Below are 24,236 nucleotides of genomic sequence, written 5' to 3' on the forward strand. Positions count from 1 at the left end.
AAAGTGAACACATTTTGCTACAAAGAAAATGCGAGTCGTTCTGTTTCGATTTCTCCCTCCTTTGCGGGTTGAACTAAACGTTTTGATTTTCGTCTTCTTTTGAAATCCTGGAGGCCCTGTGTCGAATTGGCGAAAACTTTAATTGTGCGCTGCGGCGGAGAGACGCGATCGAGGGGATCTGTTTATTTTTAATGAAGAAAGAAAACGAGGCCGTATTCTTCCTGCTGGTTTTGTGTGCACGGTTTTTCAATAGCTCTAATTTTCGTTTGTTTTTGGTTGCTCACCTGTGAACTAACAAACCGGCTTAATTCGTGTTTTAGCAGTCCTGTCGCTGCGCCGCCAGGTGATTAGTGATTAGCGGTGTTTGTCTCCGCGGTCTATTTTTAGAGTGTCGCTTCAAACAGTCAGGGTAATTACAGGGACTATTATGGCTCTTTCAGAAGATGAGATGGGGTTTATTAATAATACTTTCTTAATTGATTTTCTTTGATTTTAGAGCCACGTTACTCACTTTCCAAGAGCTTCACCGAAACAAAGCAGAATGCCACCTAACAGGTCCTCTGCTAACCGTTATTAGTGTGGCCGTATCTGGGCGGTCTCCCGGGGGCTCGGAATCCACCTAATTGAAAAAGATGGCGAAAAGGATATAAAAGCGTATTTGTGGGCGGCTATAGCGTGAAGATGCGCACGCCTCTCGTTTGAACCATCCGATCCGCCACAAACTTGTCCATAATCTGCATTGCCCGCTCCCCAAGGACACCAAGGCGGTAAAAAAACCTGTCCCAACCAAATGTACGGGCACTTGTATGAAAATTAATTTTTCACGTAAAATCTTTAATGGACCACTCGCGCGTGTCACCCACGGCTGCCGAGAGGAGCCCTCTGCACGCAGTCGCACTCCCGCAGCGCGTTTGAAACGCCAGGTACTGCTCCACGCCAGCGTGGTCCGCGTTTCACGAGTGTAAGATCTCTGGAACTGCAGAACACTGTAAAACGTAAGGAAACTCTTTAAGATTTTACGACTTGTTAATTTAATGATGTGGACTTCCGTGTTATGTATGCGCCTTTTTCCACAGCAGACTTTGATAAGCATTCCTGAATAACAGTCCATTGTACTAATGGAAGCAGAGCAAGGAGAAGTATTTTAAAAGCTGTAAGAGGAGGTCTGGTCTCAGTACGCTGAGCCCGGCCGCACTGCCAGCGGTGTGCCGTGCCTGTGCTCCGAGTTGTGGACTGCTGTCCCACCCCTTGTTGAGCGTCTTCGAGTCTCTGCTAATGGAAGTCGAAAGATCGCTTTTGTTTGGTCATCTGAATCACGCAGTTTGGTTTTGTTTTTACATTTTCCCCTGCTTATCCGTTAATTGTTCGAATCGAAAATAATGTTACTTCTGCTAAAATATTACACAAAGTAGTTTTTTCCCCCAGTATCTTATCTTGGGTGTTCAGCAGGAAATGAAACATGCTTTTTGACAAATAAAAAAACAGTCTGCGTTTAACACCTATGCAGCATATTTTTCGATGAGCAGACTATTTTTCTAGTTTTGTGGAATGCAGTACTGTAGGATACCGTGTTATTTTACTAAGAATTGGGATTTATTTTGTATGTTTTTTCGCAGAAAATGTGCTACAAAGTTATTAAATTCACGAGATACTGAAAAACTGCATCGTGCAATACTTTCACAGAAGAAAAGCTTTTCTTCTAAAATGACTGGCCACCCAGTGTCACGTGACTCGGTGTGGGGCTGGGACAGCGTTCCTGTTGTTTACTCCGATTTGTGATTCCTCAACACTCCGAAAAAGTTTGTTTTTGAGGGCGCAGTGAGAAATTCAAGTAGGGAAAACTATGAACCTTTAACCCGTTTTCATCAGTGTGACTCAACAATGCGTCATGTCTGTGAAATTCATCCTGCAGTCAATAAGGAGGCAGATTAATTTCATACTCTACCTTCTTACTTTTACTATTTTCATGCAAGGTTTGGAATTTTGCAATACGAAAAAAAAACAGATTTTATTATAGAGGGGGTCCTTTGTTTACTAAGAGCAAGTGAAGGCCGTTAAAGTGCTCCTCCCTGTTTCTTCTCATTGCTTATAGATTTCTTTTAATTTGCAATGAATTGCTCATCTGACTTGGGTTATTAGAGCATTGTTGCACTGCTTTCTAAGCAAACCGTCCCCAGTAGTGCCCAGTCCTTCTGCAGGCCCCTGCTGGCTTGCAGTGAAATCCAGGTCCTCAGATCCCATCACTGAGCTGCTCTGCCTCTGCCTGGCCTGCAGTTTCCTCTCGAGATGCTCCTCTTCCTGTTCTGGCTGGGAGAGCCCTCAGCACAGACTGGATTGGATTTCTGTGACGCTCAGGGCTGGATTCCTTCAGCTGCGAGACGCGGCAAGACGCTCAGTTCTGAAGCAAATCCAGCAGCACGGTTCCCCTTCCTCACCCCCCTTCTCTTGCTTCAGTGACTCCCTCCCTGCTTGCATTTCGTACAATGGGAGGGCCCTGTTCCCCCCCTCTGCAGCTGAGAGATGGTACGCCCTGCTGGTACAGTCTTCAGAGCACTGTCATTGATTCAGTAGTAATAGAGCAGTGTGCTCTCTGGGGTAGTTGTCTCCGTGTGTGTGTGTGATAGCGGAAGAGAAAGGAGAGAGAGAGAGAAAGCAGGAGTGAGACTCCAGTTGCCTCCTGTCTCTAGCTCGAGGTGTCTCCAGCTGTCTCTAGTGCTTCTGTCCCTGCTATGACCCTGTTCAAGAGTGAACATCGCAGCCTGAGATGTGAGTATATCATGGTCTCTGCCTCTCTCTCTGTCTCCTGTCATTGTCTCAGTGGATCAAAGCAGCATGGCAGCAGGCACCCCCGGGAAAGCAGTGCCTGACCGGTGGCAGCGCAGCAGGCTGGAAGAGTTCAGCATTCAGAGAAGGGATGACAGCTCCTCTGCTGTTTACTCATCTTGCGCTCGTGCAGCGTGCTTTTGGGAAGCAGACAGTCGGCTGTGGTCGTGTAGGCAGGGTGGGAGGGATCAGGGGTTGCATGGGGAGGATTCAGAGCTCTTAAGTGTCCGATCGCTTTCTCAGTCGCGGGAATCTGTCATTGTCTGGCTGAATAACTGTGCATCTGACACAGAGGGCAGGGAGCTGTGCAGGAAGAGTGCAGCTCTCTGGAGCGAGGTCAGACCCACACAGCCCAGGCGCTGGGGAGAAGGTAGTTTTAGACCTGATGGAGTTGGCCGTGTAGTGGCGTAAGATGGTCCTGGATTTTGCATTAAGTGGAAACTGGTACTCGCCCAATTACCAAATGCTGTAGCATTTCAGCTGTCATTCTCTGCCTGTTGCCTGAGACAGGGCAAAACTCTTCTGAGCAGCTGGTGCTGGAGAAGCTTTTTTCCCCGTTCTCTTCAGCTGTGCAGACAGACAGAGGAATGCACCTTGATCCCTTAATAAAAGAAGACAAGTCTTTCCTGTCAGGTTTGTAGCAGCTGAGTTACCTGCCTGTGATCCCAGCAGTGTGCTTTCTCAGTGTGCCAGGCAGTGTGACAGCTCACAGTCCCCTAAGAAGGCAGAGGCTGTGATTTGCTGTCTTCCACCTTTTCAAATACAGCACTATACTCTGTGTAAAATGTGACTCACCTGTGCTGGTCACTTGTACAAACATATGGGGTTTTGCAGGTGAATGATTTGAATCCGTAACACAAGGGAGATGTTTTCTCACTTTACCTATTAGTTTTTCCTCTTTTCACATGCCTAATTTCAGACATATGGTCAGCATCACAAGAAATTTTACATGAAGAGAATACTTTAACTATCTTCTCAGCAACTGAGGATTGCTGGATAGTTTTACTGTCTTTACAATGGGAGAAAGACTATAAAAGAGTTAAACAATCGCTTTAATACCGACTGCTTAGCGGGGTTTTGAAAATTAAACTGCGTTCGCAAATTTCTTTTGCCAATTTGGATTTTTCAAGGTCTTTCATTTCTGTTGAGAAACGTTGTCGTAGTTTGAGGTGAACAATAGGGTGAATATTGTGATCACGAGGCTTGGAGCATTCTTTGGGATTAGAAATGTTTTTACTGAGTATTTTAAGAACCTGGGGGACCTGAAAAGAATCCAAGTAAGGTTTATCGTATGAACCAAAATAATAAATAATATTAATAAGAAATAATAACATTGTAACTTGTATGAAGAATTCCAGGGAAGGCGAGAAACTTTCATCATTTGTGGATCCAGCTGAATGCGGATACACGTTCCGCCCTACACTCTTCTCTCCTGCTCAGTCTCAAGCCTCTTCCAGTCAACACTAGCGAACTGCACTGTAGTTTCGTGATGAACAGTAAATTGCCAGTGGGTGTTGGTGGGAGCTGCGGTGCTCATTTCCCTGACAAAGCAAGTCTGATCCTCATCTGGCCATTCAAAGATGAAAGGCGATGGAATTAAGCTACTAACCTGGGCTGTTGATAATCTGAAATGGGCAGGCTGTGCAGTGGAGGTGATTGACACTCGTGTATTCACTGTCAGTCTGAGTGGTGCTTAGTGAAGCCTTATGAAATCCCAAGTTGTTCTCTCGGTAATAGTCCTGTGCTACATAAGAACTGAGGCAGTCCATTCTCTGTAAGAATATTCCCGTTGAAATTACCTTTAATTTTTCTCGGCTATTATTGTTGCCACTCAGTGAATGCAGTTTCCCTCCCTCTACAACCTGTACTGCTGGGAAACAGGCTTGGAACAGCCCCATTTTTTAAATGTCTTGCTATGCTGTTGGAGACTGCAAATGTTATGTGCTACACGGCATTTTCCAGTTGGCAGAAAAGAATGTCACACAGCTAGTAACTCATCTCCATACGAGATAGAAGCACTGACAAAGTCTGTGCACTGACCAAAATCCCTGCCAAAGGATTTCAGTGGGAATCACAGCAGACCGGCTTTGTCTGTCCAAGGAATGGGAGAACAGCATGCTGCATGGGGAAAGACTGTTTGGAATTTCACTGGAATTATTCTGGCCAAAGTAAGATTCCGAGATTAGCCTTTATTACTTCCATGAAAGGTATTTTTTTATATACTTGTCATCGCTAAGAACTCTTGGTTAAGGGAAGAGCAACCACACCTCCCCATCTTAATGTCCATAGTCATCTAGGTATTAAAAGGCAGTTTCACTGCTGACAATTGGAGGTGAACGGGCTGTACTACTCATCAAGTGATGCATAGTTTATTCTGTGAGCAAGCTCCGCTCATGCTTGTGGCCTGACAACGATATTGATCTCAGTCGATGGAGAATTGGAAACCTCCGTGCTGCAAACAGATGGTTGTTATTCATAAAACCCCCTACTGAAAGGACAACGAGCATTCTGACAGCAGCTTGCTTTCACAGAGAAGCAACCCGCTCCATCGCCACAGTGGGACTCCAGAGTGGTTTGGCTGTACAGTCCCTGCTTGCAGTGCAGTATTGACACAGCCCTGTTTGGAGGTCCACCTGGCAGCTTTGTGGAAAATGAACCATTCAAATCTAGCAAGGCTTTGGTCTTCAAAGTTTTACATTACCGGCATTCTTCTAACCTTTTTACAGACGGATATAATACAAAATGGTATCAGATGTTGTCAGATATTTAACTAATAATCAACATCAGTTATGTCCCAGGAAAACTTTAGGTAATGTACTAAACAATTTACTTCTGCGCCTTTTTGGCACAAGGAGGAACTACAGAGCCATACATCACTGCCTCTCCACTGAGCCGGTCTGCTCGCGTATTGTGCATTGCTTCATGTTCAGAAACACAGTGCTGTGGAACAGAGGTCAAAGCCCTTTGCTTTGCGCAGATGAGAAATGTCTTAAAACATTGAAGTTCACAACTTGGTGCTTAATTTAGAATTTGTGTTTTTCTTCCTATCATGTCAATTAATTTATTTTGTTACCGGGATTTATTAACCAAAATTGGGACTGCAGTTCCCCTTTAAATTTGAGTCGCATTAAAAAAGAGATTGGGGTGTGTTTTCTAGTGTTTCTCTTCCATTGTTGAAAACCAGACAACATGTCTTAAACAGCTTGATTTTTATAATGCAGCACGTTTTTCTCCTTTTTGATAGAACTGTGTGTTATGTGGATATTTCAGTAGAAAAAAGCATCGACAATAGGGTTTAACAGAAGTGTCGCACTGCTGTGATTCTTGCGTTAATGACAAGGTTGTGCATGGCAGAAATCAATTATTACTGGTTTCGCAACAATTCAGTGAGATGTCAAATGCCCCTTTGTTCCTTTTGCGGGTAGTTTGACTAGCTGTTTAAGATTAGTCAGATATCATACTTCTTTGCAAAAACATCCTAACTGGAATCGGCCTACATCGGGTAATCTGCTCCACACCACCATTATCTAAATGTCAGGTAGCAGCCAGCGAGGAGCATAAACAAATAGCGGGAGAAAACAGCAGGCCCCTGGGTCTTGTTAAGATGATGTGCGAAAGCAGCAATAGTCTTGAAAAGCTCAGGTCAACTGCCAGGCTTGTTCAGCCTGACACCACTAAGTGTCATTTAGGTGATTAAAAACAGCAGCTTAAGTTGCAGATTGTTTTATTGGCACTGCTATGGAGTCAGGTCGTTTATCAGAATTCCCTCGATCTTGCTGATTAGGCTTCACGTCTGTCCCCGGCATTATAGTAACTAATTTGCCCAAGGCCTTGTTTCTTTTTGTAATGGACATTATCCTGAACTCTGCTCTGGACCCTCTGATGAGAGAATCTGCCTGCAAGCACGACACAATGACCCCCAGCAATTAGGACCTGTCTGCTCGCAGCCAATTACACGTTTCAGACGAGTCCTAATTGTGTGTGGAATCTGTTGGAGACTTTTCATTAGAGCTTCCTCCAGATGGAAGCTTACAGTTCTGCATTTCCCCGTTAAATGAAAGACTCAAGTTCTTCCTACTGAATGAGTCAACCTCTAAATTAGCTCATTGGCATGTCCAGATCAACTAGAGACGTAACAGCAGTCCCAGGAACACAGTGGCGTGCTTCCAGATGAGACATCACAACTGGGCTGTTCCTTCCCGTACCTTACTCAGTCAGATTAACTGCAGATTCTGACTTTCGAATAGCTTCATATTTTCCTCAAAGTGGAGGAAAGTTCAAACCTCTTCTGTGGTGTGGGACACACTGACACTCAACGCAGGGCAAAAGATTAGCTCCTTACCCCACTTACAATGTACGAGATGTTTCTTCTCTTAAATTGCCCTACCTTTATCACACAAAGAGCTGCTTCCTGCAGTCAAGAAACTGGATCTTCTAATTCTAATTCTTTCTTGATGAGAAACTCTCTTCACTTAATGCAGGATTGCAAAAGTATAAAGCGGACCTTGTGTGCTCGATATGACAGGACCAGTCACCCAAAAGGTTTGAGACTTTGAGACGGACTTGGGTCTGAGGTGCGAGCAAGGTTACTGGGGACCTGCAGACGAGAGCCCATTTCAGAAGCTTTTGTCTGAATTATGTGCCTTAGACACAGTTTTCCTGTCATGGAAAAATAAGTTCCTGCTGGGCAGCAACACTGATGTCCAAGGATCTTTGGCATGTCTAGTGCTTTCCCTTGTCTTCAGTTCCTGGCTCTGTATCTGTCCTGCCACTGAGCACTCTATTTAGGAAATACTTAGTTTATGATACCAGCACATCATCAGATATTGATTCTAGTTGGAAGAACGTGATCTGTTGACTTCATGTAGCAGTGTCCAACAGGGTTGCGTTTATATGCAGAGGTTGCTGCCTCTGATAGAGTTTTTCTTAGCTTGACAGGGCTGACGGATCAATCTGTCTGTCACACGCTTTCCCAGAAATCAATAGCTCTTCCGCTGCATCTGTCAGGGGGGCTCGACGGCTCTCTTCCTCTGGGGGGGGGGGGTTGTCAGTGGCTCCTCTCGCCCTGAAGGCAGCCGCCGCTGTCGTGAGGAAGTCCTGCAAATCTCCCGTCTCCCTGGCTGTGCGGCTGCTGCTCAGGTGACTAGCAACTTCTGAGCATCATAATTACATCTCGTTCGGAGAATGCGGCGGGGGATCCAGTCGAGAAGCTCATTCGCATGCGAAAAGCAGGCCTTTAGTTTAGAGTCTCAGTCACTGAAAGGGAGGTGAACAGCTTCGTGGCTGGAGATAACAGAAGGGGAGCGAAGAGGCACTGCGGTCTGAGCGATCTGAGCTCACCGTGGGCTTGTGGTCAGAGCCCAGACCCCTGGAGATGGGCAGTGAGGGCTTGTGGTCAGAGCCCAGACCCCTGGAGATGGGCAGTGAGGGCTTGTGGTCTATTGGCCAGAAGTGAACTAGCAGGGGTGAAAAATGTCTATTTCTGTCTCCAGCCGATCTGTATTTCTGCTGTTCTGTAGTTAGACAAAGCTCCCCTGTTGACCTCATCTCTTCTTTGACTGTGCGGCGCAGTGGTGCTCCAGCATCATAATGAATTTCCAAGGCGCAGAGCGGTTGTCGGGCAGATGCTGCGGTTAATGAAAATCCACAAATTTGAGAAGGAGAGAAACATGGGCCAAGACTGCAAGTCAGTCTTTGGCGCTGGATGCGAGGCAGGATTTGATATGGAAGCCCAGCCCCAGCTGGTGCTCCAGAGAGATGGGCGAGGGTCAGGCTGGAGCGGACAGCAGGTGTGTGCGTGAGGAGTCTCGTTAGGGAACGGAGAAGCAGAAAGGTGTGGGGTGAAGAGGAGGGGGAGGGAGAAGGAGATGTTGGGCTTTTCAAGGGTTGTGCAGAACTGATAAATGGGAGTGGAAAGCAATTAATTTCCTGCTGGCAGATGGAGGGCAATTAGATAGGAAAGCACTTCGTTTATCTGTCCCTTTTGTCCCTCAGCATCTCAGCGGCTCAGAGAAGGGTCAAGCTGTCTCTGGCAGGCGGGGGCACCTGTCTGTCTCCTCTCTCCAGGCTGGGGGGCAGTCTGGCCCTCAGGTGAAGTGAAGGAGGCTCCGACAGAGAGCACAGCTTCGTGCAGTCAGAAAAATGTGCAGCGTGAAAGCGGGGGAAAGGGCTTCCTCTTGCGAAATCGACACGTAGGGCAGGACCAGCTTCAGTCACCACACAAAAGGGGCTTTAACGATGCGCTCAATCTTCACATTCACAATTTCTGAGGAGACCGTTGTAGTGGGCCTGGAACTGGAGGGTAGACTGGTGAGGCCAAAACCACCCTGTGGTATAATTGCCTCTGTTCCAGTCATCGGCTCCAGGGCCTCCTGAGGTCCGTGAGACAGCAGGGCAGTTTGCCATCATTGTGCAGAAGAATTGGGGGTTGTAGATTTAAGAGATGCCCCCACCAGCCCCGAAGGGGATCAAAATGTTTTTGGCCACCTCAAACTGACGTAGATGTGAGCTTGATTAATGGACTCCAGAGCCTATCTGTGATGTGGTTTAGTTTCTGTCTCTGTTGTGATGGAGCTGGCAGAGCAGATGTATTCTCTCCCTTTTAAACACTTTGTCCACCTTGCTGAGGTACAAGTGTCTACGCATTTTTAAAGTGTTGCTTGATTGATCTCAAACCGGACACCTTTATGGTTGAAAGGAGTTACGTCAGCAAGAACTGCAATGAAAACCCAAAGGCGAAAATATATTGATGGGAAAGGCATTCATCCTCCTGAGCACTTCTGGCAGTAATTAATCTGAGTCTGTTTCCAGACGTTTCTACCGACTTTGCACACCAGAATGTCCATTCTTTTGAAAGACACTGTATCTAAGGTATTGGCAGCTGTTTGGAGTAATTCGTTCATTTCTGAAAATGGGGACATATTAACTATATAACTTTAAAGTGGACGATTTCACTATATTTCTTAATCATTTTAGAAAGTATACTTACCCATCAGGTTACCAAAGGTAAGACGGGACAAAAAGTTTCATTCTGGGGGGATTGTGAATTTAATATTTGAAACTGGGGACCCAAATTCGTGTTGGCTTGTACTTGGTACCATAGCTACTGTTCACTACAGAGAAGAGACCGGCCTTCCCAGTGCTGCACTGACTTCTTTCTTCTCCAGATATAAGCATGGCCGGGGAGCTGAAGTCTAGCCGTTCCAGGGCGGGGCCGAAGAGGCCGGGCCGTACAGTGTACGGGTGAGTACAGGACCTGTTTTGTTGGCTCGGGGGGGGTAATGGTAGTAGATACCTCGCAAGACACCACAGATCACCATATTCCCTCGGCCACCTTTCTCTTGTTTGGTCTCTGAGGGAAACATGAAAGGTTCACAGTGCTGAACTGTCAGCTGTCTTCAGTCACTCTTCTCCTTCTCCTCCTGCTTTTGAGTCGTTCATTTCTGACCACTGGAGCAGCCTCCCAGCCTCTCAGCCCGGCTGGGTGAAACGACTCTCTAAATCATATATTTACTCCTAACGTCTCTGCTGTGCTTCCCCCAGGATCACCAAGTGCACAGTTCCTCCCACACAGCCCCTCAGAATAAATGCAGGCACACTGTTTTATCCATGGGCTCAGAAAGGGTTTAAATGTTTCCTCTCGTCCGCTGTTCCTGCCTCGGCTCTGACTGGCAGAGCCGCTGGCCTCCTCCTCTCTATGGGTAGAGGCCATCGCGTCTCCCCTCTTCAGAGCCTCTGACCCGGGGCTCTGAGGGCGCTGCCTCAGTCCGAGGTGTGCAGCATGCCGGCGATGGGCGCTCGTGTGTGGCTGCTTGTCTCTGCGTTTGATTGTATGCAAGACGCTGAGGTCATACGACAGCTAAGGGCGGCTGTGCTGAAGCTCAGCAGCCATTTAACATTTGCAGAAGGTCAGAGCTCAGGGGAGGTGAGAGCTGGAGGAGTCAAGGCTAATTATAGTATCCCGAGCTCGCGTTCAGACAGGGAGAACTGGGCACGGCTCCTCGGCAGGCTCCGTTTTCCAGAATTCGGAAGATGTGTTTTCAAAACACGGATGAAGACGGCACAAGTATTACAGAACTCACCCGAAATAACTCTGATTTGATCTTGGTATCAGAGGACCAGAAATAGCCACAGGATGACCTCTCCTCACCATGTGTTTATTCTAAAAACAGCACGATGAATCAGATTGCTCCACATATTTAGAGTGCTTCCAATAACTATTTAACTCATTTTTTATTATTTAAGAGCTTATGTTTGTAGTTTTAATACTTCGTATCTGTACTTTTAGACTTCATCGTGCAGTGCATGACCTTTTAGTATGGTCTTTGCACCAAAATGAAGCTTTTGTTGTGGGCTAATGGATGTTTGTAAAGCCACTTCAAAAGCAAACAAACACAAAAGGCTATTCAATGCCTCTATGGCTGTATGATATTCAAGATGAATCAAGATTTCTTTCCTTCCTCTTGTTACAGTATGTGCTGCAGGTAGACTGCACGACCTGAACCACACAGGCAGCAAGCACCCACAGTGGAAGGAATGGAGGAATTGTGCTGGCCTTACTGCCTGTATGTTAATTAGCAGTGCTCACTATGAGACTTCCCAGCTAACAAGATAAAGACTTGGCACACGTTTCTTATCCGTGTGATGTTTTGTACCTCATCTCCCCTCTGACACCTCTTGACCTTGAGCAGAGAGTGTCTTATACGTGCAGCTGGAGAGCTGGCCGTGGAGTATCTGAGACGACACTGTAGTGGCAAAAGTGCTGGACTGGGCTGTCCCTCACCTTTATAGAACAGGAAATGGGCCATCAGTCTGTCCTGTTAGGACAGGAAATGTGGAGGAAGACCTTTTTTCCTTGGGATGTCCTGTTTTTTTGTATTATCTATTCAGTTTGGTTATTATTTACAGATGCTTTCACCTAAAGCATTTTATGCTACCATCCTAAAACAGAATCAGCTCTTTAGTTTAAACTAGAACTGTGCAGTCACAGAAATGTAACGTGCCTGGAAAATGCAAGAGATTAGAAGATGCAATGTAGAAGAGGTAATATACACAAAAGGCAAAAAATATCTCATTTGCAAGTAGAGTAAAATAGGACAACAGTATGTGCAGATCAACACAATAGTCAGTAGGAACAAAGCAGACAAGTGCACTATGGGATTTACAAGTATATTCTAAACTTTTGTGGTATCTTGCCAGGAAACGTTTTCCTATGCACCTAAGACCTAGTTTCGTCCTGGCTATACCTAACTGTATAAGAATTCCTTTGTTTAATGTGCTGTGCAAAGCCGTCAGAGCACCATGCCAGCACAAATTCTTTACCGTGGTAATCACAGGGGCTCAGCTGTTGTGACGGTTGAGGTGACAATCGCTTGGTTTGCATATCCTGGATGCCTTCCAGGAGCTGGGGCTGTCTGTCCCAGCTGGGGATTACAGCACGGCATTCGAAGTCACAGCACAAGGATCACTGCTGATTTATGGGGAAACAGCAAAAATGCCAGGGCCAAGGTCTCTTCCCCCTCTGTATGGGAGTTTGGATGAGTGATGAAAGGCCAGGTGAGAAGACAGAAAGCCTCCTCTTCCTGCACGCTTTGTACAAACCATTTAACTTGTGTAAACTGTCATACTGGGCAAGTACATTTCAATCACCCTCTTCGCTATCCAATGCCAGTAATGATGTGATCTGCTGTGTTCAGTACAGAGCAAAGCAGGGAAGGGTTGGGGCTGCGTAGTTGAAAAATGAAAGGTTACCCCATACTGTTTGTTCTGAAATCACAAAACTTCTGCGGTGACAAGGCTACAACTGTTTTTAAAAAATGAAACCACGTGCCAGACATAGGGTCTCGGATCCCACAGTCCAGCACAATGGTGAAGATGCTCCTTTTAAATAAGGTCTCAGGTGTAATGAGATGCTGAAGACTGAATCATCACTGTTGGAGACAAAGACAGCTTTTAGTAAAAGACTTTAAAGTGAGAAAACATTTCATTTTTCATTTGAGTATATAAAAGGTTCCCCACTCAGAAGTGAAAGAAAACAAAGCTGAGCAAGCCTCTAGCTTGTGAAAAAGCGAAGTCTAGCGTTCCTGCAGCTCTCCGCTGTGGTGTCCTACTGCTGCCATCGGTGCAGACGGAGGCCGGAGTCAGGCAGGGAGCGCTGGACCAGAGCACCGGTGTGTTAGTCGTGGCACTGTGCTTCCTGGGAGGTATAACATGTAAGAAGCTGAAATAAAATAGGGGGAAATGTTTATATTGCAAATCATTATGGAATAAAACAGTGAAGGGTGAAGAGCATCTGCTGAGCACATAAGCGGGAACGTTGTTTGTGTCCATGAATATCTGCTGTGCCTAACAGTTTGGCTCGACTGTGTTCCAGCTGTTTGGGTTCTGAAGAGACAGTTGTGGCTGCAGTGGGCTGATGAGCACACCTGCTTCCCTGTGGAAAGCCCTGAGGTTTCTGCTTTCTGTCTGGCCATTGGGCAGAGTGGAATTCTCTGACTGATATAAGCTGCAAATTATACATGTGAAAGATGGTTGTATAAGTTTTCTCCCACTTGCAATTTATTTTACAACCACATTTGAGTGGTAACAGCTCGCAGTCTTTGGGAGAAAGCCAGGGCACTAGGGCCATTGGACATTATATTACTCTGTGCTGAAGCTGTCAAACATCTTTTCCTCCAGCACATTTACGATCATTTTTTTTCTCTATGTGTGCTCCATGATTGTGCTATTCTGTCATCTGCTGTATTACTGTGGTAGGGCAGTAAAGTTCCAGGGCTGGAATAATAGCAAAGGCCCATCTGGAGTGCCTGAACGTGGCCAGGCTTCTGGAGTGGGAGAGTTCTCATCTGCAGCGTCTCGGACACAAACAGCCATGCAGCTCTGGAGCCCAGAGGTGAGGCAGCACCTAAGAGGACCTGGAGAGGCGACTCTTAACTCTGAAGTAGCCCAGCGGGTTGGTGAGCAGAGAGCATCGCTTTCAAACCAGCTCCCCTCGATTAAATGAAGTGGCACTCTGCATAGATCACTGTTAGTTTTAAATAGATTGAACTCTGAAGCACGTAAGACTTGTCTGACTGACGTAGTAATGATCAAGCATTTAATCGTTTAAGGTTCCACTTTTGTTAGGTCAAAGCATTTGGTGGTATTATGCTGTTACACTGAGTGTTAAATCAGGCTTTAATATTCAGTTAACCCGTAAACCGAAGTACTACTGAATGTAGATCAAAGGCCAGTGGCTATGTGATGTAAGCGATATCTGAACACTGTGATGAAAGGTTGAATGCACCTCATGGTCTCTTTCTTTTATTTACACTTTGATGGGGGAAAAATGAAACACCTCAATCTACACTACACAGCCTTTAGATGCGTGGTGTAATTTGCCAGTTTCTGGGTTAAATGAAGATGCATTAAATCCGTAATTAAAAGACAGAATATAGAGGTTGCCCCCAAAAGCTATGAACAGCAGTAAGTAATTAAACAGGAAATGAAAATGGAAATGAAAGGAGATTTCCTAGCATAATCATGGGCTGCCACATTTTGGAAGAGAGCTCACACACGGGGACGTTTTCTGGTAATTTAGATTTCTCGCAACATTCAGTTTGTGTCTTGGTGTGAATCCCAGCCTAGGCCTGGATTCAATCAAAATGCAAGGACTTGTCCATAAAATGCAAATTACAAACCTGGTGTTCAATGTTCGATGTGTGGTAGGAGTAAGACCCCACTAGGCAAGCAAAAATGTGCCATCCAGTGCTGAGCTTTTAATTTGCAGCTGGAAAATGGGATGGAGGTTCTGATGTGATCCTTGCACAAGTAAATCCGTTATTTTCAGTAATTGTAATACAGTACCTTCCATTACCTTCCCTTGAAGATATTGGTGTGGGCTTATCTGCCTTGCTCTGCAGGGCGCTGTTGCAGTACAAGGCCTGCTAAAACAATCGTTTTTTATAGTATATTATGCTTCCCCAGGCACGGGCTGTTTTTTGCGATTGCATGGCAGGATGATCCCGTTATTAAGGCAGACTGTCTGCAAGCACTGGTGGATGTTAATAAGAGAACAAGATCCGTTCCCAAGGGAATCCTTACTAATTCAGAGTCAGACATCCCAGAGTCCGGAATGAGAAAAGTCCATACCACACTAGTGTACAGAGGTATTTCAGGCTCTGGATCAAGTCGGATCGGAGGGTTGGGGTTCTAATCCCTGGCAGGACACTGATTAAAGCACCCCACTCAGGTTGCTCCAGGAAATAGCTCCTCACTATAGACAAATAACACTCCCGGTCATCGTTGGAAAAGCGTTTGTCCTCAGTTGTTATATCTAACTGCATAAAGGGTCCAATTAGGTATTTGTCTTTTGGCAGATGTCCTGGCTTGTGCCTCTTGGCTGTCAAACCTCAGCAGTTTATAGCCCCTCGTGTCCTGTATAAGGAGAATCAAAGCAGATCGAGATATCTAGTTGATGTAGTGTGAAAAGTACTGATTTGAGTAAAAGTATTGTAAGGTTACTTGGATATATGTAATTCGTTAAAAGTACAATTTCTTGAAAATATTTAAAGCCGCTAATCTTAAAATAACTCAAATAGAAGACGTAATAAAACTAGCATCCCTTAAATTTTATACACTTACATTTCTATATATACTGCATATTGAAATCTCACAAGTTAGGGATACGAATTTCAGTCACATCTTTTTTCCATTAAAACGCATCAATCTCAAAACAAGTTCTCGGATCAAATTTACAGACGTCAGCTCTTTTGAGAATGCTTGTAAGCTGTATTGGTGTATTTTGTGTGCTTTTGTGCAAGGCAATGTAATTACAGCTATTGTGTTCTGTGTCAAACGCCCTGGTGCTCGTGCTATCAGGCTTTTGATATTTAAACACATTTCCGGATTAAGTAGTTACTTTGAAACGGTAAAATTAAGGAGGGGGGTGGGGGTGGTGAAGTACAGTAAACTGTACTTGTGATGAGGTTACAAGTTAATTCTGATGGTCTTGTCAAATAGATATGAACATCCCGCCTCATCACAGCGAGACCGACCATTACAACCATGAAGACTTAAATCTAAGTTAAATATTTATGAAACAAGATGACTGAGAATTGTTAACTAGAGAGGGTGTGTGAAGAGTGTATTTTATCCCCTGTGTACATAATACTAACTGGGACATTTACCTTTCCCTGCTTTTATCTTATCTGTATGTAGACGCTGATGCCTGTGCTAATGGAGTCATTCCTCCCCCCTTTTCTTATTTTGCGATGCTATCAGGAAAAGAGCAGTGCAGGGTGCAGCTCGCCACAGGCACGAGCAATCCATCTCAAATTGATCTAACAACTCCCTCCTTCCAGGCATTAAAAATCAATCTCAAATTGATCTCCCTGCCAGGGGTCGGGGAAAACTAGCAGCGGACCTTATCAAAAAATATTGCAGCATTCGGCGAATGTGACAGGGAAACTTATCAAAGAGGCACTGTTGAAATCGGTGTGGGTGCCCTGGGCGGGGCAGCAGGGCCTGTGCTCTGCTGCGATCTGCAGCCCCGGTCCCACAGCCAGGCCACATCTGTCTTGACTTGCCTTGCTGCCATGGAGGGGCTCCGGTCTGGAAACGCAAACAGACTCTTTCAAGATCCTAACGTTCGTTCTCAGGAGCCTTATTACTGTAACTGCTTTCTGCAGACTCGCCCAGGAAGCCTTGTTAAAGTGGCGCCTGTGAGAGAGGAAGGAAGGAGCACTCGGCAGTTGAAAGGCCAGTGTTGGTATACCTCTCTGCTTGAAGAAGGCAGAAGTGTGCTGTGCCTTGTGGGCCTTACAGATGCTTTTCATCCATTCTATAAACTATTATGACTTCAGGGCTTGTTATAGAAAAGCCTGGAGTTAAAGCTATTGCTTAGCACAGCTATAGCTTTATAGCAATAGCTAGAAAGAAAAAAAAACCCACATGTATTGAAAAATAAATATATATACTCGCACGACGACATTGTCACGTCAGGATGAACTTACAGGAACGAGTGCCAGGTCAGGTCCCAGGACCTGACTAATGTGGGGCCATGCAGTTAGGTTGCAATCAGTGGGTAAAGACTGAGTTCTGTAGCAACTAATCACTCCTGCCTAGAACAGTAGACTTGGACCTCTCCATGGAGTGGTTTTTCTTTGATACACGGGAATTTTTCTTTGATGCACAAGAACCAGTGTATCATTCTGCACTCCTGCAACACTTGCTGACATCCATCAGGATGGCTGACAAAAAACATAACTCATCTCTAATGGCTCCACTGCTGTTGAGTCCTTCTGAGCTGCTGTTCCAACTCAGAAATGGCACAAAGGCCTTGTTCTCTTGATAAGCGTGGAATATTGGTTCACTTCTGTGCTTTTCCTTCTTTTTCACTAGGCTTGACATCCAACATGTTAAATCACAACACCTGAGCCCAATCAACTCTCTGCCAGCTCTCTGCCTAATGAGCTGATTTAGGGCTTAAGCAGCAGTCAAAGTCATTCTGTGCATCACACTCACTCAGGAATGATCAGTTGCTCCAAATAGCACCATAAAATTTCAAAATCTGCATGCATTATTTTTCTAAAACTATACATAGGGGTATACATTTATTTAATTTTCAGTATATCTTCTATCTTAACAAAGAAAGAGACCAATGTTTTGTTTATTTTCAGATATTCATTAGGATGTCAAAGCATGAAGTTCAACAATCACACAAAGATAATTGCCCATAATTAGAAATGGCTGATCTAAATAAACTTACTCCAATGAAGCATAAAAACATTGCATCATGTGTAATGCATGTATAATATCACAAAATGCATGGCATTGTTTTATTAAAAAAACAAATACTGTAATGTTGAATACTCACCATTGCAAAACCTAGCAGTGCTAGGTGTGAACATGAACAGGAGGACCTACTGTACAAGCTGTGCCAGACAGGAAGAGTTCCTGTGCTTGTTCAGAGGGACTGGCTGCACTGTACAGGAGGCTGAAGACTCAATGCAGTAGGACAGGGTGCTGAGCTGTGCTAAGTATCTTCAGGACATATGTACCATAGATTCAGCTTCTCCTTTCCTATCCAGTGCATAGCTGCACGTAATCCAGAGTTCAGTGAAGTGCGAATGCAGTTTCTGTGCATCAGCATTCAGTGGACAGGAGACTGCTATGGGTTGCTTTTGTAAAGCTGTGAAATCAGCAAGATTACTATAAAGAGTCAAACTGAGGTATGCAGACTTTTTATGGGGATCTGAGATGACCACAATTCCAGCATGCAACACAGTCTTCATCATTAGCTTGTTTGGGAATAGCCATGACCAAGACTCTCCAGAGCATTTCTTACTGACCTGTGACAGTAATGGAGATTTGCACTTGTAGCGGAGCTGGTCTGGGCACGGTGACGTTATCGCCCTCCCTGCGCGTAGCAGGGACCTCGGCCGCCTGGGCTGGGGGAGGTCTCCTTTAGCTTACCCGGCTGGTTCCCTGTTGCGTTGCGCCGGAGACCCGGGTTTGCACCCAGGTGCTGCGGGACGAACCGGCGGGGTGGAGCGCCGGAGGACACGAGCCCGCGCGGCACCGCGACGGTCACACACTGAAAGTACAGTACGTGGTGCTGCTGCTATAGTTCTCTGTTGCATTAGCACAGTGATATAAATGATATAGAAGAAGCTTTGCTGGCCTTTGTTGGAAGAGTTTTTCTTTTTTAAAAGAGGTTAAGAGTGCAGATGAGATGTAAAGCTAAAATCATGACTAGGTAGCCCATTGATCACTTCATAATCTCTGTGTTATTTAGGATAAAGCATCATTGATTAATCACTATGAAGATTATTGTTATAGTATGTAGGGGAATTATAATAATATAATATTCTGGCAAAAAAATTTATCTGGCAAAATAATTTTTCTAGAGAAAGGTAAATGGCCTCAAAATCTCCTTCCAAGCCATAAAAAATGCTAAAGGTGTAGAAAAATGTCCTGGTTCCAAAGACAGAAACACGCTGTATAAATACATTGGCTTCACTAGGTACTCACACGGTTGATATAATCTCAAACCAGAGTGCAATTGCTGCTGATTTATTTGCTCTATTTATTTTTATTATTTGGCTGATGCTTTTATCAAAGTGACATATAGAGGTTTATTGTTGAGCAGTTTTTGTACGTGTTGTATGAATTTCATTTTTGGTACCGGTGAATATTGTTGAGTTTGTGGGAAGTAGCTCGCTTGTGACTCTGCGTGACTCAGGAGTCCAGAGCCGTAAGCTCTACTCCACAGTTTGGTGCAAATCGAACTCCACTCATCAGTGCCCTGGCGCTTGCATGCCTGCTTTCCCCGAGTGAGGGCTGGTCAGGAGCCTGTTTCTGGATTTTGCTGGCATAGGGAGCAGCTGAATGGAAATCTGCAGTCGGAATGAGCTCCAGCTCGGCGCAGAGTCCCACCTGTTTTCAGATTTCCTTAATCTGCATACATTTTCCGCGGTTGTTCTCGAAAGGTCAGGGAACGAGGGGACTGACCTTTTCTGAGTGTCGGCCCGCGTATCGAGCCTGACAGCTGGGCTATGCCATTAAAATACAAGGTGTGATTAACTTTCACTCGGCCCTTATTGATCCTGGCCCTCTCTTCCTCCCCACCGTTTCCCTTCCTCTCACACCTCATAAAGCACCCTTCCACTCTGCCTGACTGTGCCTCCCTCCCAGGGCTGTGGCTTACCTCCTCACTCCATTAAACCCCATTTACTACCTTGAAGACCTGAGCTGCCTGCTAACAAACACGAGCCGGCCTCGCTCACACACTGCTCTCGGGAGGCACAGTACCTGCAACAGTACAGTATGTGCTTGTCCAAAACAAGAAGAAGAGGGTAAGGTGCTCTGCAGCAGTAAAAGGAGAGCAGTGCTGGAGCAGCTCAGGGTAAACAGGGTAATCGTGGTGTAGCAGAGAGACGTGCTGACAAACTTGAAGCCATGAGGAATCACGCACATGGAACACGATAGACTTGCATAAGGAAGCACTAGCTGAAATCCCATCACCTATCTCAGCTCACTCCTTTTTTTTCCCCCCACATGAAACATGTAGTTTCCTGCATGGACTGTGTGTTTCTCTTAACTGCAATGTTGAACTGAAATGTTTTTTTTTTCCCATGGTTACTTTTCCAGAAAAAGGGGGCTTCCTCTCTTCATTGGCATCATTTCTTCGGTCTTGTTCTGATCTCCGAGCCAGTGAGTCAGGGGTCTCCTCTCTGGATTCCAGTTCAGAATGAAAGATGCTGCTCTTTTTTTCCATGCAATCGGGATGTTTCTCTTGAATTTTGAAATGCACCGCTCGAGGAGTTTCTCCTTTAAAACGGAGAAGCTCCCTTCCCTTGTAAATTTTCCCATGGGCGAGGTGCACTTCCCAATAGTTTTGCAAAGCATCCACTTGGTCTTGACTCTGATCTGATTCTGACCCTCGCCTCTGTTTCACAATGCCTTTGCCAGTTCCATTATGAGCATCATAGCTTGGAGACTGCTTTCCTCTTGCGCTCTGTGTCTCCGGTCGCTGGGGCGCTGGAGGGCCGGATCGCGCTGCAGACCTGTCTGTGCGAGCGCCCTAGCGGGGAGAGTGGCGTCCCTGCTGCCCGAGCCGTGCCACGTGCTCACGGGGGAGGGGTGCGAGAGGAGGGTGGTGGATGAGGGCAGTGGTATGGATCACATTGTGCTGTGTGACTTCCAGAGCTGAGGGGGGGAGGGGGGGTCCAGGCCTTTATTGAACTCTCCCTGTGGAGGCCACAGGCCGGCTCATGAAGCGGCTGAGCAAATATCAGGCCTGTCAATCACAGACACACCCCAGCTCCCCCTCCAGAGACTGCCCTGAGCCACACACGGCTCTTCCTCTGCAGCACTGGGTTTTTCCCCTTCTTTCTCTTGATATGAAAGGGGAGGATCAGCAGGTGAAAGAGACTGGACAACGGCTAAGGATAAAGGTGAACTGTGCGTTTTCTTTTAGCGAGGAGAGAATCCACAATGTGTATTGTGTACCACAGCCCAGCTCCAAATCTAGTGTTTTATTACAGTGTGACATAGAAAAATCGTTAAAAATCATTGCTTTATTAGCTACGGAAAACACAAAGGATAGAATTCATTGAAATTCAGAGCCAGTTTAAACACTTTCAGCCAGGATATATTTATATATAGAGTGTATAAAGAACTACTTATAACATAATTATGGGAAATTCAGGTAGGGTCCATAAACTCCGTAGTGAATGTCACTGATATTCACAGTTAATTATTCACTCACGCACGGTTCAAAATTAAACCCTGCTTTATTACGAACTCTTATCGAAAATGTCTCCTCAGTCTGTGGTCCATATTCATCTAGTATTAAATATATCAGAAAATATTTACACTTGGTTAAATATTAGTTTGGCCAAAGCAGGTTTGTAAAATTTGTTTTAGATCTATTATTTCTATCAAGATTGAACAGTTTACCATGTTCTCATAAAAGCACTGTAGCAGAGGCTTACTCTGAATTTCAGGAGCAGATATCTGTGACGGTATTAGTTTTTAATCCCAGCTTTTTAGGACTTCTGTCGCAGGCTTCTGACAAATACTGAGGGGAAGGGATTAAAGGTGCATTGTTAACAGCTGTCACAGGAATCTTCGGTTTATGAAAATGATTAGTAACCTGAGAATATGCAACCCTGTTTTTGCCTTTGTCCCTTTCTAAGGCCACCTGCCTTTTCAAACTTTTAATTAAAAATAGACCTGGTGAGAGGTAGATTAAAGATTATTTTTCAGCAAGAGGTTCCTATTTGCAGGATCCCTGTTTTTATTAAGTATATGGTATTCATTTTTTGGGGTCCTGCATGAGGAACACTGCTCATATTACAGACACACACTGTCAATAACAGGTTTCAATATCTCATATTAATTGCATAGGATGCTTGATGCTGGGGAGCCCAGTATTTCATTAATAGTTTTTAATTGTCAGCAGACAATTCAATGCAGAGTGCATGTATGGTCTGGATTAAAAAAACTGTACTTTTTTAAGGTCAAACGATTCCCTATGAAAAAGGTAAGAATATCGATACGAGTCAGTTTCTACGTGTGGTCTTATAGCACTTCTTCCCTGCAGCAGATCGTGAGATCCTCTCAGCTGTAATGGAATTTGAATATGTAGGGTACTGAAGTGCAAATGGCGATCATCTCGGAATAGAAAGACAGTGTTAGGACTCGGATGGAGTCACTTCTGCTCCGGCCTGTTCTATCAGCGAGTAAATGCCTTTGCAGTGCTTCACTAACGACATACTGTACTCTGCAACAGCTCGGGCCAGAGCAGCAGTGAGGTCCTCTACATTCACAGGACTTTTCTCCGCAGCGACATGCATGACTGTAGATCTCAAGACAAGCGAATTGGCATGTTTGGAAATCCCTTTACAAATGGCAAAACAGTGCACAACATTTTGCAGAAGCATAACAGAACATAAAGAGAGATGGAAATTGGGGGGAAGATTAGTATTCATTATCCAGTATGGTGCAGCAATTTGACTTACTGGAGTAGAAAAATCTGACTTAAGTCTATTCATCCATTTTTTAACCACTTGATCCAATTCTGGGTCGCAGGGAGCCAGAGCTCATCCCAGCAAGCAATAGGTGCAAGGTGGGGTACACCGTTCATGGACTGGTGCCCCATCACAGGGCACCCACTCACCCACCAGGGCCAGTTTTCTCAGTATGACTTTGGACTGTGGGAAGAAAATGGAACATCCAGAGAAAACCCACTCAAACTCTGTGAGAGCATGCAAACCCCAGGACCCCAGGACTGCGAGGCACCAATGCTAACCACTGTGCCACCTCTTCTGCTCAAACTGTTATGCAACCTTCTGCACATACCATATATATCTGTACATAATCCGTGCATTCTCACATTGGCAACCACTCGTCTGGCAGTTATCTCTCGTACACCTGAACTTGTACTTCACAGAGCTCTTTTTCCGCTTCAACACACAAAAAGTCTTCAAATGTCCTTAAGGACCAATAAATCGTATCTGTCCCCTGACTCAAAGAATGAACTACACATTTAATCAATACAGTCTTGAATTCAGACACAAATGGTTGAGCATGGAGTATTTTCATTGCTGAAGAAGACTGAAAATAGTAAATGTTTCAAAACCTTGAATAAGTCCATGAAATTGCACATACAAAAAAGGTTAGGTTTCAGAATGGAGAGAAATTAATATGAGACAAATTCACAGCTGTTTAAAAACACTCTATCTTAGGGTATAGAAAAGACTCACAGTTTGCTTCCCCTGCATTGGCTGTGATTTACTGTATAATGTCACCTGAATCTCCAATAAAATGCATTGGGTTCCTCATAAAGTCTCACAATTACGAGCTGGTGTGGAGTGTACTACTGCAAGCTGATGCATATTTCATACCAGTTCAGTATGAAATTCAATGTAGGGGGGATGCTACTTCATGCATTGTAATAAGTATCATTAATTTAAAATGGAGCTACTTTTTTTTTTCTCTGAGAATTTCAGCCGACCTCGCTGAGCACCAGAAGGTAACAGTGAGGTTTGGATCCTGTAAGAGAAGTGGGGGCAAGACTGTGTGAAATTGTTCCTCCCGAGAAACGTCTGCTCAAGGTGTGCGGACGTTTAGAGTTTATGTTTACTGTGTGCTATATCGCTGTAAACCCAGTAATTATGCTGCTGTCTATGGGAAGCCTAGACTCAGAAAACGCCAGAGAGCTCTTATCCAATTTATCCTCTCAGCAGGGATAATGTACTCCAGTGCTCCAATCCAGTCTCCTTCAGCACTGACATTTGGTGGAGCTGAAGTTCCGAGACCAAGCCTGCTAAAATTATCCTTAAAGAAATGGATTTCGAAAGCTGTGAGGTAGACATTTCGGCTTTGCGCGGACTTTTCTTTTTTACATTTAATTTCCTTTTGTTTCTTTTTTAAATTTCTGTCCAGTAAGTTGTGCCTCTGTCTCGCCCCCCTCCCGATGCCCCCAGATACGGCGGAGGCTGGAGGAAATTCAGGTCCTCCTCCCGCTCCCTGCCGTATGCTAGGAGGCTAACCAGCCGGCCCTTTTCCAAGGAGCTTTCGCTTTTATTAATCAAATCAGAGGCAGGCCACCTGCGGAGGCAGCCACTAAATACCTGTCATCTCCTCCCCGGCGTTTATTGTTTCAAATCGCTGCTTCAGAAGGTCAGGCGCCTGTTGGAGAGGACGCTTGGTGCAGGAGCTGCCACGTTGCTGCTGTTGAACTAGGCCGTCTCCTATTTGGTATTTCAGCCTAAATTGCGTTTCCAAAATACTCTGGGGTCTGGGAGCCTGGCTTATCCCGTGTTAAGGGTTTTGAGTTTTTCCCCGGACCTATTTGATCGTGATTTTCCCAGCTTTAAATTTCCCCTTTTTGTGATCTACTCGCATTTTGCATTTACATTTCCGTC

General features: G+C 45.1%; 1 protein-coding gene across 2 annotated transcripts in view; it reads left to right on the forward strand.

The window, feature by feature from the left end:
- Positions 1-911: 911 nt before the first annotated feature.
- LOC148816974 (heterogeneous nuclear ribonucleoprotein C) overlaps positions 912-24,236 on the forward strand; it is a 64,800-nt gene continuing 41,475 nt past the window's right edge. Inside the window, exons 1-2 of one of the 2 annotated variants that reach the window (XM_088938653.1) lie at positions 912-995; positions 9,990-10,065. In XM_088938653.1, the coding sequence (XP_088794779.1) occupies positions 9,998-10,065 (68 nt within the window). In that variant the 5' untranslated portion in view covers positions 912-995; positions 9,990-9,997. Of the gene's footprint in view, positions 996-2,550; positions 2,767-9,989; positions 10,066-24,236 lie in introns of those variants that run through there. The other variant, XM_088938652.1, reaches the window with a different exon arrangement.

The sequence above is a fragment of the Atractosteus spatula genome, chromosome 21 (assembly GCF_055471065.1).
Source record: "Atractosteus spatula isolate fAtrSpa1 chromosome 21, fAtrSpa1.hap1, whole genome shotgun sequence".
NCBI lineage: Eukaryota > Metazoa > Chordata > Actinopteri > Semionotiformes > Lepisosteidae > Atractosteus > Atractosteus spatula.